Source organism: Chinchilla lanigera, unplaced genomic scaffold (assembly GCF_000276665.1).
Source record: "Chinchilla lanigera isolate Chin_1 unplaced genomic scaffold, ChiLan1.0 scaffold00083, whole genome shotgun sequence".
Lineage (NCBI taxonomy): Eukaryota > Metazoa > Chordata > Mammalia > Rodentia > Chinchillidae > Chinchilla > Chinchilla lanigera.
Window position 1 is genome coordinate 2192962 of NW_004955484.1, and position 12712 is coordinate 2205673.

The following is a 12712-nucleotide window of genomic DNA, read 5'->3' on the forward strand; positions in this document are numbered from 1 at the left end:
CCTTCTTCAGATGCACCTGCAGCCACAGTTCTGATGTCTTTATTTTTCTGTTGACTTCCTTGAGAGCCCAGTCCCTCTCTAGCTGTGTATTAATTTCTTAGCTGCCCTATAATAGCAGAACAAAGAGGAAGCACTCAGTAAGATGGTAGATTCAAGACCGAATCTATTAAAAAAAAAAAAAAGACTGAATTTTAGTTTTTCATTTAATATAAGTAAACTAAATGCTCCAGTTAAACAGGTTGCCAGATTGAATTTAGAAACCCAAAAACTATTTGCTGCTTTTATTGGAGATTTATTTATAAAATGTGATTCAGGAATATTGAAAACAAAAAGACAGAGAAGATAAAGCATGCAGATACTAACAAAAAGAAACCTGATATAGAGCCATGTTACTATTAGACAAAGTAGACTTTCAGGCAAAAACATTACCAGGTCTCATAAAATAAATACATCCAGTTTATATGGGTGATACAACTATTTAAATTGGAAAACATCATTTAGCATTATCTACTGAAAGTCTGGATAAGTCGCTCCCTGTAGTTCAGCAGTTCCAGTCCTAACTTTATCCCCAACAGAAATTTAGTTACATATCCCCAAGAGACACACATAATAATATACTTTCTTGAGAAACAGCTCAAAGATCCATCAGTGGTATAATAGATAAATAATGAATGATCTGTTCACACAATGATATTCTATTCAGAGATGGTAACGAACATGAATAATGTACAGTAACATACAAACACAAAGGAGTAAATGTTGTGTGATTCCGTTTATACAAAGGTCAAAAAAGGCAAAGCCAGTGTATCTGTTAGGTCAGTTTGTGAAAGAAGCAAGTCATAAAACAGTACACACTATATTGTTGTATTTATGTCAAATTCAAAAGTAAATGCAACTAAACTTTAATGTTGAAGAAACAAAAGCATGAAAGTAAACAAGGAAATGAAGGCCCAAGTCCTGCACAAGTGCACATGTGAGTGAGCAGCAGGTATTTGGGTGCAAGTTACATAGGGGCTGCTTCAGGGCTGGAAGCCATCTACTTCTTGACCCAGTGATGACCGTATGATCACTTGTTTTGCAATGATTCATTTGCTTTGCCCCATTTTATGCTTTGTTTTGTTCATGTGTCATATTTTAGAATAGAATTCAAATCTTGGGCCCACCACCAACCCACCACGCACAGTAGCCCCGGTTTCTTCATCTGTAAAGTGAAAACTCTATAATATCTCTCAGGGTTGTTGTGTGAATTAAATAAGCAGGGGAGAATGCCTGGCATGTTTATAAATGGGAGCTCCCTTCCCGCCACCCCCAGCTCTCTGCTCAAATTTCTTTCTCCCAGTTGCTATTGCTGACCACACCAAGGCTCAGGCCTTACTGGAAAGCTAAATGCTTTACCTCTTTAATTAGCTGCCAGCTCTTCAGGAATATTTTCCATGCTAGTGGAAAGTAGAGCTTGGGGTCATCTCCTTCTAGTTTTCCTAGATGGTTTTTATTCCTTTACTGGGATTTTTACCAGAAATGCTCAGTAATTCTAAGATTTAGCTACCATTTTCTGCTGGGCTACAAAGGAATGTAGTCCCAGACTCAGATTTCATTTGGTTGTTTGACATCTCCTTTTGGATGTTTAGGACACATATCAGACTTAATGCCCAGAACCAAATACTAGCTCTCCTTCATAAATGGACTCCCTCTGACTTCCTGGCTCTCTTGCTGCCCTTCCACTGTTAGAAGAAAGAAAAACCTAGGCATCACCCTTGATTTCCTCTCTTTCCACTCATATCCTGCAACTCCATTCTACCATCACCCCCCTACAAGCTACAGATGTCTGCTGTGCTCCCCATGTCATCTCTGTACCTTTGTTTTTCCTTTTTGCAGTGCTGGATTGAGCCCAGGTCCTTGTACATGCTAGGCAAGCACCCTACCACTAAACTAAATCTCTATCCCTTTTTACTTTTTTTTCTGTTTTCTTTTTGTGTGTGTGTGTTTGTTGTTGTTGTTGTTGTTGTTGTTGTTGTTGTTGTTATTGTTTTGGTACTGGGAATCAAACTCAGGGCCTTGCACTTGCCAGGCAGGTGCTTGTGCCGCTGAGCTATATCCCCGGCCCTCCTTTTTACTTTTTGACTTAAAATCTTACTAAGTTGGCCTCAAACTTGTGATCCTGCTGCCTCAGTCTCCAGCATTACAGGCATATACCACCACATGCAGCTTTCTGTGCCTTCTCATCCGTCTTGCACCCCACTTCTGAAATGATTGTTTAAAGTACAGACCATTTTTCATCTCTCTGCTGAAAGCCCTCAGATAGCACATCCAGAGAAAGTAATTTTCTTTTTCTGATGAATCTATCCCTGTGACCCCCCAAGAGTCCCTTTTCTTGAACAGCACACCCTTGAGGCAATGTGAGAAGAAAGCAGTGGGAGAGAAACTGAGTGAAAGTCAGCCCCTTTAGTGTGGCCCTGAAAATATTTGCCAGTTAGGTCCGAGGGCATGGTGGATGGGCATGCCCATGCAGTGTTGGGCAGTTTGTTTCTTTCTGTTGTTTCTCTGGGCAGAAAAGGTCTTGTCTCATCCCATCTATCCCGGAGCTTTATTCCCAGCCTCAGTGCTCACTTGGATCCAGGTGCTGGCTCCGCCTGGAGCAGTCTAAAAGGAACCCAGCCCTAAGGGCTTCTCAGTTTCCTGGGCCTTGGCCTGTGCCTCCCCCAGCTCCCTCTGACCTGGCTAGTGTGGAGGAAAGACATCTCTCGAGAGTGTTCAGCCCCGGGATGGCCACATGATGGAGATTTTCAGGCCAGTGCCCCATTGTGTCCCCTGCCCTCCCCTTGTTCTCCTCTTCCCTGTTTCCTTCCCTCCCCCATTGTCCTGGATTTCAGAAAAATTGTGACAGAAAACTAATTTGGGTTGAAAGATCCAAAAGATGTCAGAGTCTCTTGTCTGACCTTGTTCTGAAAGGAAAGCCTAGAAAATCTCTTAGGTTCTTGATTCTATTAGCATATTTTGCTAATAAAAATCTAGATGCTACTTCTTAAGGAGGCCGTAAAAGACAACAGCAGCTGGGAAGGATGATATGTCCCACATCCCAGGCTTCCCTGTAGACTGGGCTCAATCAGGCCGAGTCCCCAGTAGGGTTGCGTACAGGCCAGGAAAACACCAAGGCAAAAACAAGCAGGAGCCATGATTCCCTTGGCACTTGTCAGCTAGCAGGTGCGTTCTGGGACTGTGGCCCACTTAAAGTTCCTGAAAATTCCTGAGGCCCAGTTGAGATAGGTGAACGCTCCTTTGGCCTTGAAGGCAGCCTTGCCAGCCAGCCCTTCCTCTTCCTGGGTATTTGCTCTCTTGGTGTCAGCAGCTGCTCCGGGTTCTGCAGCCCCCAGAACGATGCAGTCAGGTCAGAAATGGGAGGCACAAACCCCCCATGCTAGAACACTCACGTGGCTGCCTTTTTATTGTTTACAAAGCATTTGTCACAGAGTTTCATTGTACTGACAGAGGGTTATTATAAGTTTTATTACTATTTTACAGGAAGAAAAACAGGCACAGAAAATAAAGTATCTTTCCCAAAGGCACAAATAGGAAGAGCCAGAACCACTCTTACCCCAGCACTTCTGCTGTCTCTTGGCATGGGGAGCCCATGTTCAGTAGAAATTTTGTTTATGGCTGGCTCTTGGCAATAAGCCAAGGCTGTCACAAGGGTCCTGTTAGCAGCTGCTCATGGCTGGGAATGGGTGAATAAAGTCACCAGCCCTGCCTTGATGGCCTTTGTTTGGGTTGCCCTTGAGAATTCAGTTGCATCCTGCACATGTGCCCCTCATGCCTTCCCTGAGCCTCAACCCTGCCTGCACCTGCCTACTTAGTGTCCGTCCTGCACTTCGCTCTCGAGGGTCTCAAGGTCAGCCGGACCCAGCACAGCTTCCTGGAAGTTAGGAGGCCTTTACTGATGCTCAGCAAGCATCCAGATTTAAGTATCACTTCCTCTTTAAAAGAAAGTCAGAAAGAAGGTCTGCAGTGCGCAAAGCCTCATACCTCCTTCTGGAGAGCACTGGGAGCTCTCTCTTGAAACGTGCCCCATTCCCCCTTACACCCACACAAGGTGACGGCATGGCATCATCTGTTACCGAGGTTCACCCCTCTTTTCGCCTGGCTGTCCAGAAGTTGGATCATCCTGCCATTAAAACCCTGATTCTCATGTCTCGAGCTGCCCCAAAGCCCAGGGAGCCAAGGTGGAGGGGTGTTTGGCTGCAGTGGGATGAAGCATTTGTTCATCAAAAGGCTGACATCAACCAGAGAGCAACCTTGCCCTATGTTCTCCGCCATTCTTCCCTCACTGACAGTTTTGATACAGCATTTAGCTCCTGATAGAGACAAGGTGGTGGTGGTGACTAGTTGCTGATAATGCACATTAGCTACCATTTTATTGAGCACTTGCTGTGTGGCAAGTATCATGTGTATATGATTCTATTTAATCCTCACAGCAGCCCTTCAGAGTAGAGAATGTTTTCTTTTTGTCTTTTTTCCTCTTACTTTTTTTTTTCCCCCTTTCCAGTTGAAAAATTGCTAAGTTTATATGGGTTGCCCAGACTCACACAGCGAACCATTGGCAGGATTCGCACTGAGCACCCGCAGCCTCATATTCTGGCCAGCCCTTGGTAGTAGTCATAGGGTTCACAGCCACAGGGTTGGGTAGCAAGCAGGTAGGATGGTCTGTGCCTCATAGAGTGCCACTGAGAAGGAAATCGAGGCTGGAACACAGCCACCTTGGAAAAAGCCCACCTATGACCATGTGAGGCTTTGGGCGACAGCTAAACACAAGCCATATCAGAGGCCTTCCGTGGTCCTCCATGGCAGGGTGTGAGGGAGGCCAGGCCCAGTCATGCAGGCCCACTGGCAAGGAGCTAGGCCAGATGCTTAATAATGAAACACAGCTGCATTTTGATGCACCTTCTTGCTGTAAAGTGCGCAATGATTTGCCTGGGTGGAGGTCTCTGCTGCTAATACATCTTTCAAGAGAACAAAATTGCCCCTGAAAGTGGGAGGCATAATTGAATCACTGCACTGATTTTTCTTTTGTTGCACGGTGGAAAATGTGCATCTGTCATTATAAGGTGATTACATTTACAGTGAGAATGTTATCAGGTTTAGGAAACCGGTGTTCCTCTGCTGTATTCCAGCCTCGATTTCTAAAGTGTGATTGGTTCATGGTGCAATGCTGGGATTAAGGGTGTGTGATTACTAAATCGATCCACTGACTGGTTCAGCACCACCCGAATCCTGGTAGTGTGGACAAGATAAAAGGGGGAGAAAGATGCTGTTAAGGCCCCTTGTTGCTTTTGCTGTCTGCCACAGCCATGTTGCCCCTCTGCCCTGTGCCACCCTGCCTTAGAGCCAGCCGATTATAGACTGGAACCTCTACAAATTGTGAACCAAATAAACTTTTTTTTCCTTTAACTTTGGATGTTGGGTATTTTATCTCAGCAGTGAGAATAGTAAAACATAATTTGGTACCAGAGAAGTGGGGTCATTGCTCTAGCTATACCTGGCCATGTGGTTCAGGAGCCTTTGGGAATGGCTTGTGGGAAGAGTTTGGAAAGGTTTGGAGATACCCCCCTGAAAAAGTAGAGCTGGTATGCCTTAAACTGTACTGTATGAGAGATTCTGGTCAGAGCTCAGAAGACCAGAAGTTTGATAGAAATCCTGCTGGTAAAGACCAGGCTCAGGAAGTTTCTGCTGAAGAAGGACTGCACTGGTTGTTGGACTCCAGACAGTGTATGTTACACTGGCAGAAAGTTTTTGGCAGAAAATTTTGTCTGTAGTTTTCATATATCCAGAGACTGCCTGAGTCTAAGATTAAGGGTGGCAGACTAATTAATCTTGCAGAAGAAATCTCAAGGCAATCTAGTGTTGAGGCAGTGGCATGGCTGCTGTTGGGGGCTTTTGACCAGATCTATGTTACGAATCAAGAGCAAAGAGTCTAGCAGAATGATTTAAAATGTTTTAAGGGCCCAGAATATATCTCAGTGGCACAAGCACCTGCCTGGCAAGTTCAATTCCGGTACCAAAAAAAAATTTTTTTTAATTTTAAAAAAAAAAAGTTTCTTGAATTTGACCAAAAAGGAAGCTCCTACAAGTAGAGCTTTGAATTGCAGAGATAGAGCAGAGGAGATCTTGATTGCTGAGAAAGAACAGGAGAATAGAAGAGATGGCTTGAGAGTATCACAAGAAGCAGCAGAACTCTACCCTTAGCAGCCTCAAAATTGTAAAAGTAAAACACTGCTTTGAGGAGAAAGTCCCAAGGCCAGGCATGGTGGTGCACACCTATAATCCCAGCACTCAAGAGGCTGAGGCAGGAGGATCGTTGCAAGTTCGAGACCAGCCTGGGCTACAAAATGAGCTCAAGGCCAGCCTGAGCTGCATGTTGAGACCCTGTCTCAAAAGAGACAAAAAAAAAAGAGAGAGAGAAGAAAATCCCAGAGCACCATGTTCCAGAATGGTGGCAGCCTTGAGAATTTGTTCCTCGGAATTGAATTCAGAGTGCTCAGTGATCCAGGCACTGGACCCCTACAGCCATGAAAGAGGAAAGTCTGGCTACTGCTCCAGCTGACAGCAGGCCTTGGCATCATCAGTGTAGCACTGTTTTTAGTCCCATTCAGAATGGAAGAGCTTGGGGCTGGGGATTTAGCTCAGCGGCAAAAGCGCCTGCCTGGCAAGCGCAAGGTCGTGAGTTCGGTTCCCGGTACTGGAGAAAAACCAAAAAAAAAAAAAAAACAACAACAGAATGGAAGACCTGTAGGGTCAGGAAGGCTTTTGCCAGATTTCAGAAGAAGGCCTTGCAGGCCAGGCAGCTTCTTGCTATAAAGTGCTATGATTTGCCTGGGTGGAGGTCTCTGCTGAGAGGGTAGTATGTGAAGCTGTGAGGGTAAAGCCAAAGGTGCAGTGGAGACCCCAAAAGTTTGGAGAAAACAGGAACATGGATCGTCTGAGAAACACTTCAAGGAGGGAGCAGAGCTAGCCCAAGAGAAAAGCCATGGGAGCCATAACCGCTGGAAGTGCTGTAGAAATAGTTCACATCTTACCATAGATTGCCTCAGATGCTGCATGTGGACCTACAGGACTTAATGTTTACCACACTGAATTTTGGACTAGCTTTGGTCCCATTCCTTTGTATCCCCCTAATAAGAACAGTACTGGTAATAGGAATTTGGTAATGGTAATGGTAATTTGTAATAGTAATGGTAATGTTTATCTTGTGCCATTGCGTATTGGAAGCGTTTAACTTCCTTTTAATTTGTACAGGGGCTCAAAGCTAAAAGTTTGCCTTAAATCTCAGAGGAGATTTTAGTTTCTTTTGTTTGAATTTTATGGGGTGTACCTAGAATCAAACTCAGGACCTTACACTTGCCAGGCAGGCACTGTGCCTCTGAGCTAAATCCCAGCCCCTCAGAGGAGATTGTGGACCTGGACTTTTCAGCAGTTCTCAAGCTGATAGGACTCTGGCAACTCTTGAAGATGAACTAAATGCTTTTTGCATAAAGGGGTGGGTATGAGTTCGGGGGGACCAGGGGCAGAATGTTACGGCTTGTTTAGATGCCCTCTCAAAACAAAGTGGACTCTCCTAACTGGTTGTGGGGTCCCAAAGCAATGGGAAGCTGGAGAGAAATAGCTACAAAGACTGGCTTTCACCTCAGATAGCTCACTTGAGATGTTAGTAAGAATTGCCTCCTCAGTATTCTATAGCCATGATGAGGAGGAGGCCAAGGAGAGAAAACAAAGAGACTGAGAAAAAGCAGCTGCTTTTGCTGCACCACTAAGAGAAACAGATTCCAGGTCTGATTCCCAGGGCTCCAAGAAGAACTCGACAACTGCATTCATGTGCTACCACTGTTAAAAGCCAGGCCACCTCAAGAGGAACTGCCCTAAGAGGCCCCATGGGCCATGCCCTGGATGCAAAGGAGACCACTGGAGATCGGTCTGCCCTCTGAAGCAGAGGCCCCAGAGCTCAGACCCATGCTACCAGTTAGTCCAACAGGAATGAGAGGGCTTGGGGCATGGTCTGCCTTCTCCCTCTGGCCAGACCGTCATCTCCATCGAGGAGTCCTGGGTAATCATGACTATGGAGGAACAAGAAAACATCCTGCTGCTAGTCACAGGTGCAAGTCTCTGGGTCCTTCTTTTCAATCCTGGCCTTCCTTCCAGCCATCATACCTCAGTGAAAGGAGTCACTGGTGAGGAGGTAATATGCTATTTTTGACAACCCTTAGGCTGTAACTACTTATTAGATCCTTCTTGCATATCTCTGTCTTCCTGAGAAACCACTTTGAAGATACCACCACATATTACAGCAGCCATTGATATTTTCCTACTAATCTACCCATAACTGTGTAAAGTTTGTAATGTTCCTATCCTATTTCATAATGTATGTTTATTATTATGTGTTTCCTACAACAACCATTGAGAATAGTTAATGATTTTTCAATAGGTCACTCATGTATAGCTCTATTTATTTTCTTTAGAAGCCACTTTGAAGATACCCAAGTATAGCACAACAACTCTTGATAATCTCCTACCTCTTTTGTCTGTAACTCACTATTATTTGTCTATTTGTTTTCCTGAGAAACTATTTTGTAGATAATAATACGTAAAACGATAACCATTGATAATTTCCTACCATTTTGTCTGTAATTTGCTAAGTCCCCCCTATTATTATGTTATCCTTCTTTTATTCTTTAAAATAAAATTTAAAAAAAAAAAACAAAGTGGACTCTCTTAAAGGTGGTTGGATCTAAAGTGTGTGATTGATTCATGGTGCAGTGCTGGGATTACGGGGCCAAGGGTATATGTGATTACTAAAGTGGTCCACTGATTGGGTTAGCACCGCCCTAATCCCAGTATTCTGGATAAAGGGGGCAGACCCTGTTAAAGTTCCTTCCCTTGTTACTTTTGCTGTCTTCCACCCTGCCTTGGATTCAGCGGATTATGGACTGAAACCTCTACAAACTCTGAGCTAAATAAACTTTTTCTCCTCCCATAACTTTGGATGTCAGATATTTTGTCTGAGCACCAAGTAAATAACTAAGACAGCTTCATTTGCTGACCCTGCCCCAAATTGGGGTCAGAACAACGCCTTCTAAGGGGACCCTGCTTGTGGCATGTGATATTGCTCCTTAGAGGAGTTTAGGGCTGGGCCTCTCTGGTCACCGTAGCAGAAGCGCCCTTGTCCTCACTGGGTGGAGAACACTAAAGACAGCAAAGAAGGAAAGAGCTAAGGGCAGTTCAATAGCCTCTCAGTGCGTGCTTCTAAGCAGCTCACTTCACCCTCACAGTGCCCCTTGAGGTCGTTTCTCTATCCTGTTTCTTCTATTTTCAGGTGCGCCTTTGGCATTTGCGGTATTCACAGGATGCATAGCTTTCTCTCACCCTCACTTAACACACGACCAAGGGTGGGAAACCTGGCCTTATTATGGCCTTATTATGTTGCTCTGGGGAAAAGCAAGGCTCAGAGAGGTTCAGTCCTCCCCAGCATTGCCCACCAGATGTGTAACAGCCAGGGCTGAACTTCTAAGATGTCATTTCTTCTTCCTTTAAAGTCTTACTACTAAATTGCAGTATTTTCCTGCCACCAAGACCCTAAGGTACTTTCCCGCGATAAGCTGTTGCGTGTCCTTTCCATTTACTTTCATTCACATCTGAACCAGCGTGGCCCTTGGGACTCTGTACTGACCAGGTGGATGTGGTTTGGCTATTAGTGACGCTGGCCAGGGCGGTCACTCTGGCCACCAGCCAGACTCATCTGCTTGCGTTTGCTGTAGCAGTTTTACTCCAGGGGCTGGGACAGTGCAAGGAAGGCACTCTGCCCCTCCTGGATTCTACTGACAAATGCTTTTTTTCTTTTTATCTTCTAGGTACATTGAACGGAAAGCTTTTCTAGAGCGTGTGGACCACAGGCAGTTTGAAATTGAGCGAGATCTCAGGCTGAGCAAAATGAAACCTTGATGTGGAGGGGAGAGTCAGTAACGGCTCCATCCTGTTGGCAATGTGAGCTTTCTGTGCATCTGTGAAACTCTTCAGTGTCCTCCTCCGCTGTTGCCCAGCAAGGTCTTTTTTCTATATGAAGTTTTGTTTGTGTATCTTGATCTCACGTGGTTTCACTCACTTTATTTTTCAAAATTTGTCCTTGAAAAAGTAAATAAAGTCAGTCCTCAGCAAGGCTGGAGAAGACAAAGACCTCACTCTCCTTCCCTTTACTCTGCTGCAGAGTCCAGCATGAACCCAGCCAGCACCTCCCAGGCCTGCTGGGAAGGCAGAGGTCTGGCCGCCATGGTAGAGAGCGTACTCTCCAAAGTCAGCCCTGCGTTAAAGACCCAGGGAAGAAGGCTCACTGGGGTACAGTGACGTCAAGGCCCTGGGCCTTGTTCTCGATTTGCTCGGGCTTTTCGGCTGATCTTCTGAATGAGATTCTTATGATACCATGTAAGTCTGAAAGTTAGGATATATTGTTGCTGCAGAGGGTCCCCCCACTTTTGCCTTTTTCTTTTCTTTCCAAAGAAAAGTCAACATCAGATCATCTCAATAATTCTTTAAACCTTTTTATTTTCTTTCCAAAGAAAAGTCAACATCAGATCATCTCAGTAATTCTTTTTGGTTTCTCAAAGAATATTCTAAAATACTCCTTTTGCCTGGTGTGGTAGCACATACCTGCAATCCCAGCACTCTGCAAGCTGAGGAAGGGATCACTGTGAGTTTTGAGGCCTGAACTACAAAGTGAGGCCCCGTCTCAAAAAAAAAAGCGACTATTTATTATACTCCATAAGAAACGGCTCCTCACAAGGCTATCACAAGTTTGAGCCCAGCCAGGTCAAATTAGCAAGAGCACATCTCCAAAAATTTTTAAGGAGTGCTGAGGATATAGCTCAGTGTGAAGGCCCAGGGTTCAGTCCCTAGTAACGGCAAAGAAAAAGAAAGTCTAAATTCCAGACTTCCTGCTTAGAATTAGATGTTCGCAAGGGAGAGGAGAGAAAGAGTTGGGAACAAATTTTTGTTGAAGAAGGGAGGGAGAATAGAGACCATTTGTTAGTAAAGCATGAAACCCGACAGCCTGCTCTGGGGTGGGCGGGTAAAGGTGGAGTTCCACAGATGGGGATCTGTTTCCTACTCAGACAGCTACCAGCTCTGTGACCTTCACCACCAGTCAGTTTTCTGGACCTGGGGCTGCTGAACAAGCTGCTGACAACCTGACGGGCCTATCCAGGCCTGTGTGGTCATTGTTCATGGCAGCCAAAACATTGTCAGCCCTGGGTAGTTAGAGCATTGGAGATATTACTTGCCATAAAGGTAGCTTACAAGCTACATTTGAACCCACTCTGTCACATCCACTCTGATAAAGGACTCCAAAGTGTCAAGACACCCATTTCAGACCAGCATCAGAACAGGTGGTCTCAGTCTCCATTGTTCCTGCAGTGGGACACAGTAATAACAGGAAAGTGCTGTAACCTAAGCCCAGCCCGTGTTTCGATCAGGCTAGGCCCCTCAGGCCCACAGCAGGCACCAGCTGAGGTTTAAGGCGAAGGCCCTGCCTGGGGTGCTGTCTGGCCCATGGCCCTTACCCGCTGCATTTGGCTGACTGCTTTCGAGTGCACTGTGGAGTTCTGCGCTCCATTTCACAGGCTTCATCGCAACAGCTGCTGCTCCACCAACATATGAGCCAGCTCTCTCTTCTCCCTGCTTGAAAGTTATCTGGGATCCCAGAGAGTAAATGGCACTGAGCTCATGGAGAGTTCGGGTTCTTCCGTTCACAAATGGTCGCACCTTTCAAGCCTGAGAGGTGAGGACAAAAGCTGCAGTACAGGTGGGTTTGCTCTTCATGTGCTCCAAGATGTGGAAAGTGAAGTACTGTAGTCAGGGAGAATCACAGCTGTGTGTCTTGGCCCCACCTGCCTCGTTGAGAAGATCCAGGCCTGTCAGAGGCCTCTCCTTTTGTGCCCTGCATTCAGTAAAGGTGACACCTCTGTGGAAAGGTTGCTTGCTTTCTTCCTCTTCTTGATTGGGTGCACATGTTCCCAGCAGGTGTGCTGTACACTCCTGACTCCATGTAATGAACCTTTTACCTGTGACTCTGGAAAAGCCCCTCCAACCAGGCATGGTGGTGCACGCCTGTAATCCCAGCACTTGAGAGGCTGAGGCAGGAGGATTGTTGCAAGTTCAAGACCAGACTGGGATATAAAGTGAGCTCAAGGCCACCCTGAACTGCCTAGCGAGACCCTATCTCAAAAAAGCCAAAAGGAAAAAGAAAAAGAAAAGGATTTTGAAGTGCTCAGAGCTGAACCAAGAAAGCGTGAGTGGCAGGAATGTAGGAGGCGGTCCCTGGTCTAGGAAGGACCTTTCCATCTCCTGAGATCCTGTGCTTGTTTTAGCACTTCAGTAAGCTTTGCATATTCTGTCACCTCATCTTCCTCCTCTGATCCCTCCTGTTCAGTACCTACTGTGGTGGGTCATGGTCAAGGAACAGAGGAACTGGCCACCAAGACAGGCCCCTGTGTTGGCCACAAGCAGCTGTTCTCTACATGAGCGGCTGTTTTTTGCAGGTACGAATCTGCTCCAGGTGTCTTCTCAGCCTTTGCAGGGCCACCCGCAGTGGGCTGAGCAACTGGGACTGCAGAATGCAGTTTCGGGCACCAGCCAGTGGCCCAGGCAGAGGTCTGAGCAGATGGGCCTCCGTGGGGGC

The 12712-nt window shown here is 45.8% G+C and overlaps 1 protein-coding gene across 2 annotated transcripts in view; it reads left to right on the plus strand.

Annotated features, from left to right (window-relative positions):
- Cfdp1 (craniofacial development protein 1) overlaps positions 1 to 10216 on the plus strand; it is a 117806-nt gene extending 107590 nt beyond the window's left edge. For both annotated transcript variants that reach the window (XM_005403449.2, XM_005403448.2), the window contains one exon: positions 9894 to 10216. In XM_005403449.2, coding sequence (XP_005403506.1) covers positions 9894 to 9984 — 91 coding nt within the window. In that variant the 3' untranslated portion in view covers positions 9985 to 10216. The remainder of the gene's footprint in view (positions 1 to 9893) is intronic.
- Positions 10217 to 12712: the final 2496 nt, after the last annotated feature.